At 45.8% G+C, this 19840-nt stretch overlaps 1 protein-coding gene across 3 annotated transcripts in view; it reads right to left on the bottom strand.

Moving 5' to 3' along the window:
- Positions 1-3182: 3182 nt before the first annotated feature.
- Positions 3183-19840, bottom strand: part of CDC25A (cell division cycle 25A) — a 32803-nt gene continuing 16145 nt past the window's right edge. Inside the window, exons 10-16 of one of the 3 annotated variants that reach the window (XR_009009562.1) lie at positions 17534-17632; positions 15594-15656; positions 15408-15506; positions 14574-14704; positions 12777-12888; positions 10243-12566; positions 3183-5850 (exon numbers count right to left, since the gene is read on the bottom strand). Coding sequence is in view for 1 of the 3 variants with exons in the window: in XM_007168820.2 (XP_007168882.2) it covers positions 12426-12566; positions 12777-12888; positions 14574-14704; positions 15408-15506; positions 15594-15656; positions 17534-17632 (645 nt within the window). In the remaining 2 variants the exon portion in view is untranslated. Of the gene's footprint in view, positions 5851-7350; positions 12567-12776; positions 12889-14573; positions 14705-15407; positions 15507-15593; positions 15657-17533; positions 17633-19840 lie in introns of those variants that run through there. The other 2 variants (XR_009009561.1, XM_007168820.2) reach the window with 2 other exon arrangements.

Here is a 19840-nt window from a genome sequence, read left to right as displayed (position 1 = left end):
CCCACGTGCCTGGTGCCTGGCAGGTGCTCAGTGATAGCTGTTGGATGAAGCTTTCTGTAAAGAATTCTTTTGGTTGTCTCCTGGCTTTGGCCAACACCTCAGGAAGTAACTCCCAGTCTCTCTGGTTCACCAAAGTCATTCAGAAGAGGAAGGGGCCCCTCCACTTCCACGGGGCCGCCCAGCGTGGGAGTGCCGCCAGAGCCCTGCAGGCAGCTGAGTCAGGGTGGGGGGAAGACTTCCTGGAGCAGGAGAGGCCTAGGTGACCCCACCGGGGTGGGGGTGGGGTAAGTGGAGGGGGCAGTGGGAGGTGGGCTCAGGAGTGAGGACCCGTCTGGTAGAAGCCACCTGGGGAAGCCTCTTGGAGGAAGGAATGTCGGCGCCGCCCCACCTCTCAGGGCTGCGTTTCCCTCTGTGAACGGCAGCTTCTCCTGCCTCAGCAGCCTTCTCCAAGGTGTTGGATTTAAGGAGAGGGTGGAGGGAGGGAAGGAACCAGCTGAGCCGGGGTATGGACCAGGTCCTCTTGCTATGTGCCAGCCTCAGGTGTTATCTGTGGTGACTCACAGCCCCTCCAGGCCTGTTTACCCATCTACAAAATGGGCTCCATTATGGGGTTTCCTGAGGACTTGGTGTTAGGTGATTTTTGTTGCTCTCTTGATTTTGTCTGTTGTTTTTGAGTTCTGTGGAGGATAAGAGATGAACTAACTGGACCCTCTGTGTTGGACTCACCATAGTCAGACCTGGCATTTTTGAGTACTTGCTGGAAATATTCTAAGTTCCTTATATGTATTGTCATTTCATTCTCAAACCACCCTGCTATTATCCGCATTTTGCAGATAATGAATGTGAGCTTTCCATCCACCCATTCCCTCACCCAGCACTGCTCATCAGGTGCCTAGTGGCCTGGGCTCCAGGTCAGCCCACACTTGTCAGCACACCCGGCCTCCCGAGACAGCCAGATGTCTGGGCAGGACTTGCAACTCTTAGACCTGTCACCACACCCTGTTTCAGCCCCGACTGGCCTCCTTCCCTACCTGCCTGGATAGCTCGGCAGCTGCCAAGGCTTGTCATGCTTCCCCCCCAACCCAGTTGTTTGGGTGCCGGCAAATGCCAGGCAGGTGAGGAGCACCAGCTTCCACCGGCCCAGCTGCCCTCACCTTCCAGGTGCAGGGTAGGTGTGGGGCAGGGAGTAGGGGAGAGACAGGGTATCTCCCAGGCTCAGAATTGCTGAGATGGAACCTCAACTGAATCACAGCATTAACTCATCTAGAACTGGGGCTCAGGAAAACAAAACACCTGTGAGTGTCCAGGGAGAGACCTGGCATCCTTGGAACATGAGTGGCCAGGAGGTGTCTTCCGCCCAGGTGCAGGCGCAATTTACTTTCCTCTTCAAACTTAAATCAAGTGGTCCCAACTTCTCCCTTTTTTCAGAACCATTTGTTCAGGACCCATCACGAGCCCAGGAAAGAGAGGGAAAGTGGGGCTTCCTGCATAAATTAGGAAATTAAGTCTCACAGGAATTCAGCAATGTTGCAATCACCCAGAGGTGGCTTCTGGGCTCAAGAAGCTGAAGCCCAGATCCAGAACTGATGGTCTTAGGAAGGGGGCTTGGACGTAGTAGGAGAAAGTCAGGAAAGAGTCTTGGACTTGGAACCTGAAGCACAAACATCTACTCCCACCTCTGCTGTTTGGTGGCCAAGTAAGCGAAAATGACTCACCCATCGATGAGCACGAGTGTCCGCATCCCTGAAATGGGGGCAACCCCACCTCATGAGAATCTAGCGAGAATGGCCACACAGGAGAGAAACCAGCGTCCACAAAGCCAGTCCTCAGGAACCCAGCTCCACGGAAGAAGGGCTCTGTGGGCAAATAGGTTTGGAAAATGCTCTCTCCTGTCCTGAAATGTGTGCCACAGGTGAAGGATTCGGAGAAGCCCTGCAATAAGGAAAGCAGGTGGAAATTGTTTAACACAGCGTTTCCCAAACTTGGCCCAGGAAAGAAGTGTTCTGTGGGGTGGTGCTGTGAGTGCCCTGAACGCGAACATTAAGTGGCTGTGGTGTTTGGAAAACGGCAAGTAGCCCACTTTCTTGGGGGAGAGGATTCAACCAAGAGAAGGATGACAGCAACGTGGAAACCAGGTAGGCCTTCAACACGCTCCTACACAGTGGGTGGAAGTGGACATGAACATGGCTGTGTTGAAGACAGTTCGACTACACTGATTAAAATGTCAAAGTCTCTACCGCTTGATCTCGTAATTCCACTTCTAAGAAATTATCTTGCATAAGTACTTGCACTTAATTATATGTACAAGAATGTTCACTGAAGCATCACATGTAAATATAAAAAGAAAAAAAAAAAGAAGTAAACAATCTAGACATCCAGCCCTAGGGGAGCATTTGAGTGATGACTGTTCTGTGCATATGGCAGCCTGGGCCGCTACCACGGATAAAGCGTGGCTGCGCACTCTGACATGCAAGACCTCCTAGATATGCGTTTCAGCAGAAAAATAACTTTGTTTTCCTCTCTCTCTCTCTCTATGTATATACACATAGATATAATATATGTCTGGCTTTTTATATTTATGAATAACACTTCAGTGGACATTCTTGTACATATAGCCCATGTAAGTATTTATATAGGATAAATTCCTAGAAGTGAAATTGCCATATCAAAAAAAATTTAAGATATATACATATAGAGAGAGAGAGACAGACAGACAGAGACACAGATACAGACATATAGATACAGATGCATGTATGTATCCATATATCTACACATATTTATTTGTGTAATATGTATATATACACATGTGTAATATATATGTAAACACACATATACACATGCAAATATGTATATATACATATATTTATACAAAGATATATGTGTGTATATGTATCTAAATAGAAATGACACATCCATATCCATATGTACCACATATCATATATTATAAATACATAGAAAAGTGTCCAGAAAGGGACATGACAAAGTTAACAGGGGCTTTCTCTTCAGAGGGATGTGGGATTAGGAAGAAGGGTGGGAAGGACAATGAGACTTACCAGCATTTCCATGCTGTTTTTATTTTTTACAGTGAACGTGCATTACTTTTGAAATTTTGAAAAATATGTCTTTTATTTTTTATTTTTTTTTAAATTAATTAATTTATTTATTTTTGGCTGCATTGGGTCTTCGTTGCTGCACGAGGGCTTTCTCTCATTGCGGCGAGCGGGGGCTTCTCTTCATTGCAATGCATGGGCTTCTCAATGCGGTGGCTTCTCTTGTTGCAGAGCAAGGGCTCTAGGTGCGGGGGCTTCTCTTCATTGCAATGCGTGGGCTTCTCAATGCGGTGGCTTCTCTTGTTGCAGAGCAAGGGCTCTAGGTGCGCGGGCTTCAGTAGTTGTGGCACGAGGGCTCAGTAGTTGTGGTTCATGGGCTCTAGAGCGCAGGCTCAGTAGTTGTGGCGCACGGGCTTAGCTGCTCTGTGGCATGTGGGATCTTCCCGGACCAGGGCTCGAACCCGTGTCCCCTGTACTGGCAGGCGGATTCTCAACCACTGCGCCACCAGGGAAGTCCAGATGTCTTTTAATTGGTAGAAAAAAACACTAAAACAAGGCTCAGGAGGATAGCTTTTCTTTTGTAGCCAACTCAAAGCCTTTGTTTTTTTGTAACCTGAAGCCATGGGTGTTTGTTATGAATATAAGCACTGAATGACTGTTGGATCCCCAGATTCACTGCTTTTGGTTTCAAAATAAAAACACTTTTTTTTTGCTTGTTTGTATTTGAAAAATACTGAAGATTGCAATAATGTATAGCACACCACTTAAAAAATATCTTGAAAGAAAGATGTCAGAGCTACCTTCGTTAACCTGACCAGTCCTCTCTCTGGAAATAACCCTAGTAATAATCTCCAGTGAATAGGGTGGCGCAGATTCTGCAGTGGATTTTGAATGGAAGTATTGTGATGCTGTGGGGCACCCTCAGAGTCAGTTTGTCTGTTTTTCATTCATAGTCCCCGGTCTCTGGAGCACACAGCCTAGAGGGGGCATGTGAGCCAGCAATGCCCACCTACCCTGTTCCCACACTCACATCTGTATGTTTATTATTGTGCTTTTCCTCGGCCCCTGTTGCATTACTGACCTTCTGGGATCCTTTCCCATGCTTTTGAAGTGTATCCTTTAGAAGTTCACCTAGTTCAGTTCTCTTGGTGGGGAACTCATTTCTTTTGTTTATCTGTGATTCTCTTTGTTTTACTCTCATTCTTGCAAGGTGGTTTTGCCAGTTACACCATTCTGACTTGACTTTCAACAGGTTGTGCACAGCCTCCCAGAGTCTTAAGTCTCCCATTGTTGCTGGTGAGCAGCTGCTGAGTTGTCCCTGTGTTAAGGGCTCTAGTCTTCGATTCAGTGTGTGCTTAAGATCCTTTGTCTTTGGTATTCTGCCCACATTACATGCCCAGCAGCGGATTTCTTCTTATTTACTCTGCTTAGGATTCATGGGGTTTTCTTGATTTTGTGGATTCCAATTTTTCATCAGGCACTCTTTCTTTAAAAATTAACATTCCTCCATTTTCTCTCTTCTTTCCTTCTGGGACTCAAATTTGATGTAGAGAGACCTTTCCATTATGTTTTATTTCTTCTCTTTCCACCTCTTTCCTACTCTCCTGATCAGTGTAAGTATGATAAATACCTGTTTTACAGTTACATTCTAAATAATTTCCTAGCACATTTCTCCAGTGCATTATCTTTTCAATTGGGTCTAATCTGTAGCTTAACCCATCAATTGAGTTTTAAATTTCAATGATTATATTACTCATTTTTACAAAAATAAATGAATTCTCTGGAAAAAGAAGGGCATTCCCCAGAGGTGTCAGCAAAGGTGAGAACATGAGTGCAAGAATGGGAGAGGAGTCCTGGGTTGGAGCGATGGGGGTGCTATCCAAGCCCATTCTTTATTGATAAGACCTCTGAAGTCCAGAGAGTCACACAGGGGTCACACAGCTAGCTAAGGGCAGAGCCAGGATTGGAACATAGGCCTTGTTCTTTCTTTCTTTCTTTCTTTGGCTGCATCAGGTCTTAGTTGCAGCATGCGGGATCTTCGTTGTGGCATTTGGGATCTTTCGTTGCGGCACGCGGGCTTCTCTCTACTTGTGAGCTTCTCTAGCTGCCACGCGCGGGCTCTAGAGCGCACGGGGTCAGTAGTAGCAGCACCCAGGCTTAGTTGCATGTGGGATCTTAGTTCCCCCACCAGGAATCGAACTTGCATCCCCTGCATTGGAAAGCAGACTCTTAACCACTGGACCACCAGGGAAGTTCCCGCCTTCTTATTTCTTTTTTTTTTTTTTTCTTCTTATTTCTTGATTAGAGTCTAGCAATTGGTCAGAACCATCCAAGAGGGAAGGAATTAGGTATTGAAAAGACTGAGATGGATTCCACCGTGTGTCGTCCAAAATAAACTACGAATGAAGTATAGAGAAATGCAACAAAAGTCAGTTGTTCTTCCATGATAACTACTTTGACGTATTTATTAAAAATATACACTGATAAACCACCCGAATCCTCCTCTTTTTGTTTCCCTTTTTGGTGCCCCTGCTTTGTGGTACATGAAACACACGCTCAAACTAGGCTACTGGGAACTGCAGCCTGAAAAAGAAGCCACAGCTTTGCCTGCACTGGAGCAGGCAGGATGTCCTTGAATGCAGCTGTTAAGGCAGGGCGCGGTGCGGGGCTCCCGCGGACCCCCAACTCCTCCCAGTTGCTGATTCCAGGAAGAGAGGCTGGAAGGCAGATGCTTGAGGAGGCTAACCTTGGGGCACCGTCGCCACCTGGTGACGTACTCCGGTTCTTGCAGTGGTCGCGCCTGCAAGTGCCGCGAGGCGAAAGGAGAGAACAAAGAAAATGTGGGCGGAGGGGCCAGGGTGGGCTATTTGACTTTGCCCGAAGACCTGACCCGCTTTGTCCATCACTGGAAGGTGATGCGCCCCCCGTAAGGGCTGAGCTCCCTGTCCTGAGAGTGTGCAAACAGGGAGCCCTAGACTGGGCTTTACACTACTTCCAGGAGTTATCACTTGGAAATTAGAAAGGCCAAAGTCTTAAGATCTTAGAATCATCGAGGAGGTAATCCCCACTCCCACCCCTGCCGCCAGGTCACAGTCACGAGCGGCTGAGAACTGCCCGAGATCACTCAGCTCCTGCTGTTCCTCCGCCCCCGCCCCCGCCCCAGTGTGGGCAGCCTTTGTTCATCAAGGTCTCAGAGACATTCCGGCCACAGGCAGCAGAGTTTACCTTATCTCTGTGATCCTCCCTGGGGCACTTGGCCTGCAGCTCCACGCCCTCTCCTTCCCCCTCTCCCTGAGATCTGACCTCCCTCCCGCCTCCGGCTCCCCTTCCCTTGGGTCCCTGCCCCCACTGGGACCTCTCTCCACCTGTCCCTTCAACTGCCATTTGCATGCCTGGGACAAGTTGCTGTCACCAGCCTGGATATTTCTCCAGAGGAATCCCCGCACGTTCACCCCCTGACCACCCAGGAATCTGGACAGTCCACTGTCCAAATCCGCCCTGTCCACATAGGAGGAGCTCAGCACTGCTGTCCCCTCCTCCTAAAATGTTTTCTTTTGAAATATAATACTTACAGAAAAGCTGCAAGAGTAGTACAAAGAACTCCCCTACCCACTTTATCAAGTCATTTATTTTTTAACATTTGCCTCATTTGCTTTCTCCTCTCTCTGTTCTTGTCTCTATAACACACACACACACACACACACACACACACACACACACACACACACACAGAGTTTCTTTTTTGAAACCATTTGGAAGTAGGTTACATCATAGTCCTTAACCTTAACCTCAGTGTGTTATTTCCTGAAAATAAGGATATCCTTCTATAATTATGAAATTCAGGAAATTTAACATTGAGACAATATTTTAACCTAATCAATAGTCCATATTTCCACTTGGTCAGTTGTCCCCAAAATGTCCTATCTAGCACTTTTTGCTTTTTTGTTTGGTCCCAGATCCCATCCAGGATCACGTATTTCATTTACTTGTCATGTCTCTTGAGTCTCCTTAATCTGAACAGTTCCTTAGCCTCTCCGTTGTGTATGACATGACATGTGTGAAGAATCTAGGCTGGTAATTTTATATAGTTCCTCAGTGCAGATACTTCCTTTCCTCCTGCATTTTTTTGCTCTAAGTGCCAAGGGTCTACCCAGTTCCTCAGGTTAGGAACCTAGGTCCCTCCCTCCCTCCCGCCCAGCCCTCATCAGGTCCTCATGCCCACTGCCCTTCTCTTCATCGCCCTCATCCTTCCTCACCAACCAGCCATCCTCCACCCTGCCATCAGCGACTGTACTGCTTCACACAAGCTGGCTGTTTAAAGTGTGGTCCAAGGACCTGCAGCATCAGGAGCTTGTTAGAAATGCAGAATCTCAGGCCCCAGCCCTACAGAATCAGAACCTGCATTTTAACATGTTCCCCAAGTGTTTCTTCTGCTAAGTCTGAGAAGTCCTGCTCTCAGAGATCCCTGAAGCAGACCTCTCAGCTCCATATTGAAGGAGTGTCCCTCTCTACCACCCCTGACCCCCAAACTTCATTCTTACCTCACCTACGTTCATGAGGGTATGCTGTCACCTTTGTACCATTTAGTCCTTCTTCCTGGAATGCCCTCTCTCTCCTGAGACTTCTACTCGAGATTAGGCTTAATGGTCACTTCTGTGGTGTGCTTCCTGCCACTCCTCTTGGGCGCCATCTCCTCTGAACCTGTCTCTTATCCTAGCTTCAGTTACATGCAAGTGTTACTCCCAAGGGCTCCTGATCTTTAAGGGGCTCCTCCTCCCATTAGTTGGTGAGCTCCTTGAGGGAAAGCCTGCATCTCACACACCTCCTTATCTGCAGTGCCGGGAACAATTTGAATGTCTGTTGAATGGGCATGTAAAAAACCAGCTCTTCTTCCACAGAGGTACTTCTTCCCAGTAGATCCTGAAGTGGGTACTGGGGTATCCAAAGGGCCATCCAAATACCTGAGCCACAGAATGTGGGACAGGGGTGGCCACAGGGAAACATCTACTTCAAATGCCCTTTGTGATCCATGAGAAAAGGCCCCAGAGAAGAAGTGGCTTACTTGCAGTTTCATCCCCAGGAGTGGTTGGCCCAGCGAGTCACTATTGACCCATGTTTTGACCTTCCTGGAGCAAAGTGCCCTCATGTGGTTTAGTGTGAGAAGCAGAGTAGTAAAAGCCAGAGTTGCAGATGAATGCGCACAAAATGGAGAGACTTATGTAGAAGTTTTAAACATGAAAAACTATTCTGTATCTTCTTGCTTAGGAAACAGTCATGCCAGTGAAGGATAATGGTTACCTTGAGGAGGATGCAGGAAGACTAGAGGGTTTATAACAAAGCTGGGGTAGGCAGGGGGGGCGGGCTTCAGCCATGCTGTTTACTCTTAAGCTGTGTGCGGAATATGAGTGTTTAATTATTTTTTATACATCCTTGTGTCCTTTAAAAATTCTTATCTGAACCAAGGGATCACGCCTTGCACACAGTTGTCCTCAAATTTTTTAATGAGTTTTTTTGCTGAAGGTTTTCAGTTAACCAGCCCATAACCTTGTGGGTGCCCATTAGGTTTTTTTTTTTTTTTTAATAGTAAATGTAAACTTTCTGCATGGCAGGCTTCCAGCTCTAACAAGCAAGGTTCAGAGGGCAGGGTGCATTCTGGAAAACAGAATACCACCCTGTTATTGGAGCTTCATATGAACACAGATAAGGCTGGGGTTATATCTTAGCACATGGGCTAGAGTTCAGGTTTCATTTTATAGGCAAAGAAACACTAAATTCTCAAGGAAGAATGGTTTGAACGAATTATTCATTTTAGCAAGGTGACTGTGGCAACAACGGGCCAGACAGGAGACCAGCTAGCTTTGGCAACAATCCAGAAGTATTACCGTGTGGCTTGCGGGATCTTAGTTCTCCAACCAGGGATCGTACCCCTGGCCCCTGCAGTGGAAATGCGGAGCCCTAACCACTGGACCACCAGGGAATTCCCTCAAAGTAAATTTAAAAAGCAAAATGGGGTGAGGTGAAGAAGAGAAACAAGACTTGCTCTGAGTAGATGTTGAAGCTGTGTGATGCGCAGAAAAGGGGCTTCTTATTCTACTTTTATGTTTGAAATTCCTCATGATTAAAAAAGGTAGTGATCTTGTAGAAATCATAAATATACACTGACGTGACAAATGAAAAAACCCTAATTACAAGAAAGGATAGCTGGTTTTGGCATAAAGTTTTTCATAAATGAATTAGAAAAGTACTGTATCACCTCAAATACACGATACAGAAATAGCCCATGATACAGAAATAGATGTTGAAGAGTTTAAATAACAATTCATTCTGAAAGATTGAGAAAAAGCAGCATATCTAAATTAACATTTATATGCTTTTAAATGTGTACAAATAATATATTTATAGCTATAGTAGATATTTAGCTATTTCCGCCATGAAACTTAGTTTGTGGTCTAACTAATCAAAACTTTCGAATCTTCTCATTAGGAATATGGAGTCTTGTCTTTGGGAAGGTACTGTGATATGGGATGGGTTAAACAGAGTACAGCCATGTGATTTTATATGCAGTTGAAAATCACCTCTAGATATTGTACATAACTCTCTTTATATATGTACATGTATATATACCTACATATATATACTGTTTAAAAAAATGGTGTGACGAAAGTTGAGTAGAGTAGGGTGGCCGTGCTTAGACATGCAGTGTCTCTTTGGAAGGGTTAATAAACCATCTGGGAGAGGAAGTGGGGAGATGAGGGAGATAGTGCTCTCCCCTCCAAATCTTTATGAGCACGTTAACAGTAACACTCACTGGAGGTTGGTATCACAGGGGACTTCCTTTCTTCACACACTGTCTTATAATTTTTTTTTAAAGGCTGGAATAATGCCTCTACTATAGAGGCAAATCAGAAGGGGACTATGTCTAAATGAAGCTTGAGGGAATTCCCTGGTGTCCAGTGGTTAGGACTCCACGCTTTCACTGCTGAGGGCCTGTGTTCCATCCCTGGTCGGGAAACTAAGATCGCACAAGCCACGTGGTACAGCCCAAAAAAAAAAAAAAGAACACAAATTACTTGCTATCTCGGCACCACTCTATTTTGTAATAGACTTTTGCTCCAGCTGGTATCCATTCTGGCAATAGCCCCCAGCATTACAGGTCCAAGTTTCTCTGGTTGCATGTGGGCCCGTGACTCACCATCTGCCTGATTTCCTTCTGCAGTATCCTCTCTGGCTCCTTCAGAACACAACTGAAACTCCTATCTCCTTTACAGTGGTCCCTCCTTTGGTCTGTTGCTCAATCCTATGAATTAATACATCTCGTAAGAGAATGTCAGAGGTTCAGGCAGGCTTTTCATGTCCCTACTGCATCTTGTAAATCAACCTGAATCACAAGTTTGTTTTTGGATTCAGAGTAATAAGTGAAGGTCATCTGGCCATCCCTGACGCCAGGCCACATGACAGCTCTTTGGCCTCTTAAGGAAATGTCGCTGCCCCAGCCTCTGGTTTTAGTCAAGTGTGGTCCCAGAACTTTTAAAGGGACTCACAATTCCCTTTAAATACATTATGAAGTAGGCAGAGAGCATGGGTTCAAGATTGTTTTTATTTTCAGAGCCTGCAACAGTTGGTTACCAATGTTACTAAGCTGGTACATTCTAAAGGCCATCCCACCTCCCTTTTCAGGCATTCAACCAACAGAATCCCTACAATAAAGATTACAGACTAATTAAGATGTGTCTCAATGTGTGTGGGGGAAGAGGCCTTCTCCCCCTGCTCCCCTCCTTCCCACATACTTTTTCTAACAAGATTGTTTTATAGTCAAATGCAACTCAAACCCATAACACAGCAACCAGTCATCTCCAGTATCACTGATTCTCTCCCCGCCCCCAGAACAGGAAGCCGGGGCAAGAGGGGAGACTGAATCTGCTATATAAGAAAAACTTCGCTATACCCCAATGGAACAAAGATGGTGAGGAAGCCAGCACCTAAGGGTGGGGATGAACAGGAACCAAACAGGCCTGTCTAGAATCAATCAACTCAGCCCCAGCTCCCTGGGAGGTGTTCCTTTGAGACCCCCACTTCTGTGGGATGAGATGAGGGGCAACTGGTGATGATCCATCTCTCCCTGTCCCTCAAATTGAAACATGATAAACTCAAAGTTTTACCTTCAAAATCCACCACGCTGCCTCCTGAGAAACACATTCTATAGTCATCTCTGCCAGCACCCACTCCCTTCTAATGCCCAGAGCTTCCAGCCCCTCTCCCCAGCCTTGGGTAGCCCAGCCAACACTGATTTGATACTCCTTGATCATAAAATGACTATTTTAAAAAAATTAAAATAGAAGCGATCAAAGAGTATCAGAGTAATAGAAGAAAGACACTCAATATATACTCCCTTCCCTTATCTGGCAGAGCCCCCCATCCCTGCCCGCCTACACTGGGATCCCTGCTCTACCATGTTCCAACACTGACCTGGGGGTGGCCCAATGGAAGCCGCCTCAAGTGCTTTCCTGACCGTGACTCCTAGACCAGCAACATCACAGCAAGCAGGGTCACCCCAGTAGATCTCAGGGGCCTTCGAGGTAGGTCTGGGAGGTTTAGCTTATGTCCTGTAGCCAAGCCTGAGTCTGGGGCCTGCTCCCACCAGTATCTCAGTCCTTGGCTGTAAATAGCAGCAGCCCCAGTACTGCAGCGCCTCCTGGGGGTGACAGAGTGCCTAGTTCTCTGTCCCACAACTCATGTCCCTCTTCTTCCCCCTCCCTTTTTCTTTTTTTTTTAAAAATTAAAGGCAGAGGTAGTCCCTGGGATGATAAAACCCCACCTAGGATGGCAGTATTGTAACTTAAAGAAGCAGTTAAATAAAAGTCTCCAGGAGTTGATTACAAAAAAAGAAAGAAAAGAAAGTGACTGATGAAGTTGAATAAATTAATGATATGGGTTATCCCACAAAGACCTTTCCTTCGCAGGCCGTCTTTGGTATTTGGCCAGCAGCATTTGTGAGTCTCCTCTCCACTCAGACTCTCCTACCCCTCCCCTCAGGAGAGAAGGCCAGTACCCAACGAGGCCCAGGCAGCTCATCCAGCTGTGGGGGATGAGGAGTCAGAACATCTTGACTTGGTGCTTGGAACTGTGCTGTGGCACGTGACAGCCTTGGCAGACCGTCCTGTTGCAGAAGGAGGACGACTTACAGGGACAGAAGAGCCAGCAGGATGCTCTGGGCTCCAACCCTGGGAGAGTGGGAGGCAGGTTTAAGACATGGAAGCCTCAGGCCTTCTCTCCAAATGTCACACGGCTGGCCCCTTTGCTCAAGTTTCTCTGCAGCAAAGAGGGGAGGGGGGTAGGGAGGGAGGCTCAGGCTGCTGCTGTCTGGCACTGAGACCTTCAGAGCTTCTTCAGACGGCTATACATCTCTCTCTTGCTCTTTTCCCCGGCCCAGGTCCGGCTCTTGGTGCGGAACTTCTTCAGGTCTTCTTTAAAGTCCTCGTGGTGCATGGGCCGGTAACTGGGGGGCTCGCAGTGAGACTGGCGGGAAGACAGGACGAAGTCAGGGCACACCTGCTTCATACACACACTCCTGCTCGCTCCCTGAGGGGGGCTGCAAGGCTCTGCTCAGCAAGTTCTAGGGCCCTTCTGTGTGCAGGGCAAATCCCCAGACCCCTGGCAAGAAACACCCATGACCACCAGACATCTGGGTGGAGGGGCGGCCACTGCCCTCCAGAGAGTCCATCTTACCTGGCATTTCAGGAAGAACTCCTTATATCCGCCCTTCAGGACATACAGCTCCGGGTAGTGGAGTTTGGGGTACTCGTTACCAAGCCGATCTCTCTCTCTCACATATCGGCACCTATAAAGGGGAAGGAAAGCCAAAGCATGGTTAGCTCTACACAGTGAAAGCAGTGTTCCTTACACACATCTCCCCAACTTTACCTTCATTCTTGGAAACAATCAGTGTCGACTTGTGATTTCCTGGCCACCTGTTATCTTCAGGAATAGTGTTCACAGCCAGTGCCACTGCCTCGTATTGGCAGGTAGATGGTCTCTTCCCAACTTTTCAAGTTAAACAGCCCTAGCAACTGATCTCTGCCCAGCATCTTCCCTGCCACCACCAGCACCTAATCTTCGGTGACAGCTTCTCAGCCAGCTTCCCTCTGCATTCTCCACCCTCCACGACCAGTGTCTCTCCCTTACCTCCTTCTGAGCTTTGCTCCTGTCTCAGGGCGCCTACTTGCATCCTGTACTAAAATGGACTATTGTGTAGTGTACTGTATACTCCTATAGTTATGTGTGTGCAAATGCAGCAAAATATCACCAGTCGATGAAATCAGGGGAAGCATGCACTCTTTCTGAGCTTGAAATGGTTCCAAATAAAAAGGTGGCACAAGAACTTGAACCATGAGAAAAGTCTCTCTTGGACCCTCCTAGTGAAGCTGCACTGCTCCCTGCCACCTCTGTCCCCGTTTGCTCAGCATTTGTCACAACCATCTTCCGTCTCTCCACTGGGACCTCCCCTGCGGCAGGTCAGTCCTGTTTGCTCACTGCTGTACCTTCATTGCCTCAATAGCCCCTGACACGTCCAGGCTGGCAGTCCTTTCTGAAGGGACCTAGCACAGATGGGCAGCTGTTTGGCCTTCCCCCTAGTTTTTTAAAACCACCACTCACTTCTGACCACATTTTCAGAACCAGTCCTGTCACCATTAGTGAGAGTGTGGAAAGATGTTGTTAGAGCATCAGAGTATTATTTTAAATCTGAAGTGATGTTGTTTTATTGTAATTATACTTTCACTTATTTTGGTATAAAACTTATCTTTGTAGTAAACTATAACAGGGCCTTAGTCACCAAAGCCCTAACAGAAGTTCTTATTAATAAGGGGTGGGGATGGGGGGGCGGGCGGCATTTCTTTTCACCTCTAATGTGGCGATAATGTGAAGGTAACATAACCCACTCCTTTGCAAACGTGGATTTGACAAGTGTTCGAGAGCATCACATCAAGTTTTGCAGAGAGGACATCACACTTTTCTGGCATTTGCATAAGGAGCAACCACACTGTACCTGAAGGATGTCACCTGAGAACAGCAGCCCCATAGGTAGAAATAAGGACAGTGGGGGAAACTGGAAGAGCCAGAGTTTAATTCAATACAAAGGAAGGATGGACAGTGAGCCATGCCCAGCAGTAGCCAGGACTAACTCAGGAGTGGGGGTGATGAAGCAGAGGCCAGATCCTCGGGGGATGTTGCACAGGGAACACCTGTGTCACAGGCTGGACTGGGGAAGCCAGAAAGCCCTCCATGACGACTACTGTGAAACTGTTAGGGCAAGCCTATAAACTACACTCCAGCAAGCTGTTCATGAAATCAATTGACTGCAAAACAGGTAAGGATTTGAGAGAATACCTGTTACACGTGAATTGATACTTCTACAAAACTAGGTATTTACACACCATGTGTGTAGGCTAAGGCATGGAAATGACTTTCGATGTGCAACAGGCTGTCCCACAAAAGCATGGGGGCCATGCCCTGGAGCCCACTCACATGCGAGGGCCTCGCTCAGAAGAAAACTCGCAGTGGAACACCACGATGACACGCTTGCCATCCGTAGGTACGATGGGCTTCTTGAGTAAGAAGTCTTCAACCTCCTCTTCCATGTGCAAGTTCACTGCACCCTGTGAAGGCACCAGAGACTCACGTTTCACACTCGCAGTAATGATTCTTCAAGAGTGGTCTTCAAATGGGCACCTCAAATTCTGTTATGACTGTGTGCACTGTATAAGTGATATTTGTGAATGCCCGGGACTTTCACGGCCATGACAGTGGCAAACACTAACACTGTATTTAAAGTACCTCCTTACCGTATTTCAACACTATATTATTGGTTAAAAGATTAAAAGGGCACAACCAATTACTTTCTTCCTGGGAAAGTATGTTCTAACACCCACCTAACCAGGCAACTATAAATGTAAGAGGCATCACTAGGCTTGGCACAGACTGGGACATGTTGCCAGAGACTGGCTTCTCCTCATGGCTTCATGTCCAGGCATGGCTTAGAAGTCAGTGGGTACCATTTAGAAATGCCCCTGATGGTGATGGTGATGGTGATGGCCTGAGGGACAGAACAGGAAGCAGTTGCTGTACAGTGTGGTAGAGATTAGTGCAGACCAGGGAACATTCTTTCAGTGCACCAGGAGTCAAATGCCTTTCACGCCCACTGCTGCTTTTTACAATTCTCGTAACCAGCATGTGAGCATTATAATGAGCAGCCAGGTGTCACCTCCCCCTTTAAAAAAAAAAAATCACAGATGCTGTCCAGGGCTCCTGCTATGCCTCCCACAACAGCAGGGCTCGCCCACAAGCCTCAGGAATCCATACCTTGATGTGGCCTCCCTCATATTCATATGGGTATCGGCAGTCAATGATAACAAACTCTTTAATGAGGTTGGCAAACTTGCCACTCAAAACAGACGCTATCTGTGGAGAGAGAGCCAAGGAGAATCAACTCTGGCTGCCAGGAACATGGAGATTCCATGTGTGGCAGGTTCCAAAAGGATGACTTACAATTTCTGGAGAGATGTATTTTAAATCCTGATGCTTTCCAGCAACTGTATGAAAGAGGTAACACTTAAAAAAAAAGAGAGAGAGAGAGAAATACTTAGCAAATCCAAAAGCTTAAAAATGCAACATTTTTATATTGCTTGCCTTCCTGGTAAGAGTCAGCTTAAAAACAAAAACCAAACATTAATCTAATAGAATATGTTGGTTACTTGTCTAGGCACTTCATTAATATCCTGACATTGAATTTTCACACAGACCTATAAGGCACATTATCCCCATTTCTATATGTCAAAGCTAGGTACCTTGTCCAAGGTTAGCCAGCTAGTAAGCCAGACTTGAATACAGAAACCTCAGGTGATTTCCTTTTTCTCCCGCTTTTGGAAGGAACCCTCACCTCAGCAGCCAGACTGTGTGCAGCACATAAAGGACACAGAGAGGAATGACTTCATTGTTTACTGAGCACCTGCTATGTCCAGCATGGTGCTAGACATTGGAGGTGGAATGAGTGAGGCTGGGCCCAGCCTTGAGGGGGAAGGACGGGCACATCAGTAATTACTCACTAGGGCGGACTGGCCGAGTCAAGTGCTCACCCAATCCCGTGGCCATGTGTGGGGTCATTATGACAAACACAACCAACAGCTTCAATTCAGGTGCAAGCTTCTACTAGCAAGGACGCACCACACCCAGGTCTTGGCTTGCTCTTCCCTTCAGACTAGAACTGTCTTCTATTTTTTTTAAATTTTATTTAATTTTATTTATTTTTTAACATCTTTATTGGAGTATAATTGCCTTACAATGGTGTGTTAGTTTCTGCTGTACAATGAAGTGAATCAGCTCTATGTATACATATATCCCCACATCCCCTCCCTCCTGCGTCTCCTTCCTACCCTCCCTATCCCACCCCTCTAGGTGGTCACAAAGCACCAAGCTGATCTCCCTGTGCTATGCGGCTGCTTCCCACTAGCTATCTATTTTACATTTGGTAGTATATGTAAGTCCATGCCACTCTCTCACTTCGTCCCAGTTTACCCTTCCCCCTCCCCGTTGTCTTCTATTTTTAATCCACTTATTTCTCCCACCTGGTTGAAATATCTAGCCCAGATCCAAACCTCTCCCAATCGCCTAGCTGAGACTGAGACAACCCTTTTATTTCTTAGTCTGCTGCTTTCATTGCACTGATGTTTACTTCAATCTACCATGTGATACATGTGGTACATGTCCATGTGGCATGACGTCTTACTGACCATATGTTAAGTGTTTTGAGGGAAGGAACTGTGTCTCATTTTGGAATCTTTGCCTTACACATAATAAGTGTTTCCATAAATGTTAGCTACATTAATACGTAAAAGACTGGTCTGGGGACCTTCAAGTCATATGTGGCTAAACAAGCTACTACTGACACAGGAATGTGTCACATTTCACCACAGCTCAAAGGCAGCCAACCTGTAACAGGCCATCAGCAGACCTTCCTCTGGACCTCCCTGAGGGCCTTTTCCCTCGAGGGCCATGCTCCTCTGGACAATGGAGAAATTTAGTCTCAATCCTGGACATTCTAAGAGGACCTTTTGATATACAGACTTATATACAGTGAGGTTAGAGGTTTATTTCTGCTTCTTTACACTTTTCTGCAGTACTGCTTTTATAATCACAAACACAGTTCCCAGAGTGCCTGGTCTTTGGGTTGGTGTCAAGGTGGCTGGCGGGTGGCTCCCTACTTGAAACCTCTGACCAGCACCAGTAAGTTCTACAGTCCCACAGAGACTGAGATACACCTGATCATGAATGTGTTTCCTTATCTTAAAAATAAATTTCAAACTGCGTCCCCTTGGCGGGGTGGGGGGAACCCCAGAAGCCACTTCAGGGAGGGAGGAAGGCTGAGCGGGGGCGTTTTAGGTACCCCCCCTGCCAATCCTGCATCACAGAGCAGTTCTGCGTGCAATTACCTTGGAGAAGTCTCCTATAAGGTCCCTTGGGTCATTATCCAAAATATTCTCAATGGTCCCTTTTGGGGAAGATACCAGGGATAAAGACTGATGTAGAATCTGTAACAAATCAAAGGTGGAGAATGAGGCCAGGCTTCTGAACAGAACTTCTGAAAACATTCACCTGGAACATGTCAGGAAGAAGAGACTGAAATGTTAAAGTCCATATTTAGCAAAAAGATACCTTTCTTATTTGACTGAATCTAGAGTGAAGAAAAGAATATGGGTTACTGACTAGGTATACTATTATTTGAACTGAATTCAATTCTAACTGAATTGCTCTGAAACTTCCTTTTTTTTTAAAAAAAAAAGGAGGATTAAAATTAGGGCTAAGTCTAAAAAAAGTATTTCTTAGCTCTACCCACTGAGAAGCTCCAGGGTTGCAGTAAGTAGCCCCTCGGTCAGTGTGCTCTCTAAATAATACAGCTGACCCCTGAACAACACGGGGGTTAGGGCCACCATCTCACATCCCCGAATTCAACCAACCACAGATCGTGCAGTACCACAGTATGTATTTATTGAAAAAAATCTGTGTATAAGGGGACCTTCACAGTTCAAACCCATGTTGTTCAAGGGTCAACTGTATTTTCCACTAAAAGGAACCAGAGCTTTTTGATTGACTCCAGGCTGGGACAAGAAATGTACAAGATAAACCTGGAACACTTTGTCATTAGTCAAGGAAGCACTCATATTTCAAAGGACACGTCAAAAGGGCTAATCGGGGGGAAGTAAGGATTTCTTTTATACACTTAGTGTATTTTATATTTATTTATTTGGCTGCACCAGGTCTTAGTTGTGGCATGCAAACTCTTGGCTGCTGCATGTGGGATCTAGCTGCCTGACCAAGGATCGAACCCAGGCCCCCCGCATTGGGAACGTGGAGTCCTAGCCACTGGACCACCAGGGAAGTCCCAGGATTTCTTAAGCAATACACAAAAAACACTAAACATAAAAAGACTGATAAATTAAAACATGTTTAAAAAAAAAAAATCAAGAAATTCTGTTCATCAAAACAAGATTAGGTAAGAACAGGCAAGCCAGAGTGGGCAGATATGCATTCATCTCAATAAAAGATTCATCTCTGAATATATAAAACATTCCCACAAATAAGAGACAACCCAATAGAAATATGGGCTAGAAACTTGGCTGAGTAATAGAGAAGAAAATCTAAGACCAAGAAAAATAACTATCAGGGAAATGCAAGTTAGAATCAGATACTACACACTCACCAGAATGGCTAAAGTTAAAGGGATGAACAACACCAGATACTACTGGTAAGGATGTGGAAGAACTGGAACTCTCACACACTGTTGTGAGTATAGCCAGCCCTCGGTATCTGTGAGATTGGTTTCAGGACACCCAAGGATGCTCGTGTAAAATGACACGTAGAACAGCTAGTGCTCAGTAAGAATGCATTGCAAAGTTGGTTAAATCCATGGATGCAGAGCCCCCAGATACAGACAGCCGACTGGACAACCACTTTGGAAAGCTATATGGCAGTGTCTGCTAAAGCTAAACACATGTCTAGCCTAGGACCCAGCAAGTCCACAAGAAAAGTGAAAGTGCATGTTTACAAAATAAATTGTATAAATACCATCAACTAGTATTTGACAAGAGAGCTAAGAATGCTCAATGAAGAGAAGATCAGTCTTTTCAATAATAAATCATGCTGGAAAAATGGAATATAAACATGTGAAAGAATGAAATTAGACCCCTATCTTACACTACTCACAAAAAATAACTTGAAATGGCTTAAAGACTTACATGTGAGACAGGAAACCATAAAACTCCTAGAAGAAAACACAGGAAAAAAGCTCCTTGACATGGGTCTTGGCAATGATTTTTTTAGATTTGACCCCTAAGGCACAAGTAACAAAATAAAAAATAATTGAGACTACATCAAACTAAAAAGCTTCTGCCCATTAAAAGAAATCAACAAAATGCAAAGACAACTTACAGAAGTGGAAAAAATATTTGCAAACCATATTATCTGATAAGGGGTTAATATCCAAAATATATAAGGAATCCATACAACTTAATAGTGAAAACACAATCTTTTTTTTTTAACATCTTTATTGGAGTGTAATTGCTTTATAATGTTGTGTTAGTTTCTGCTGTACAACGAAGTGAATCAGCTATAGGTATACATATATCCCCATATCCCCTCCCTCTTGCGTCTCCCTCCCACCCTCCCTATCCCACCCCTCTAGGTGGTCACAAAGCACCGAGCTGATCTCCCTGTGCTATGCAGCTGCTTCCCACTAGCTA

Source organism: Balaenoptera acutorostrata, chromosome 10 (genome assembly GCF_949987535.1).
Source record: "Balaenoptera acutorostrata chromosome 10, mBalAcu1.1, whole genome shotgun sequence".
NCBI lineage: Eukaryota > Metazoa > Chordata > Mammalia > Artiodactyla > Balaenopteridae > Balaenoptera > Balaenoptera acutorostrata.
Note: the sequence above shows the minus strand (reverse complement) of the source record. Positions and strands in the feature narration are given on the sequence as shown.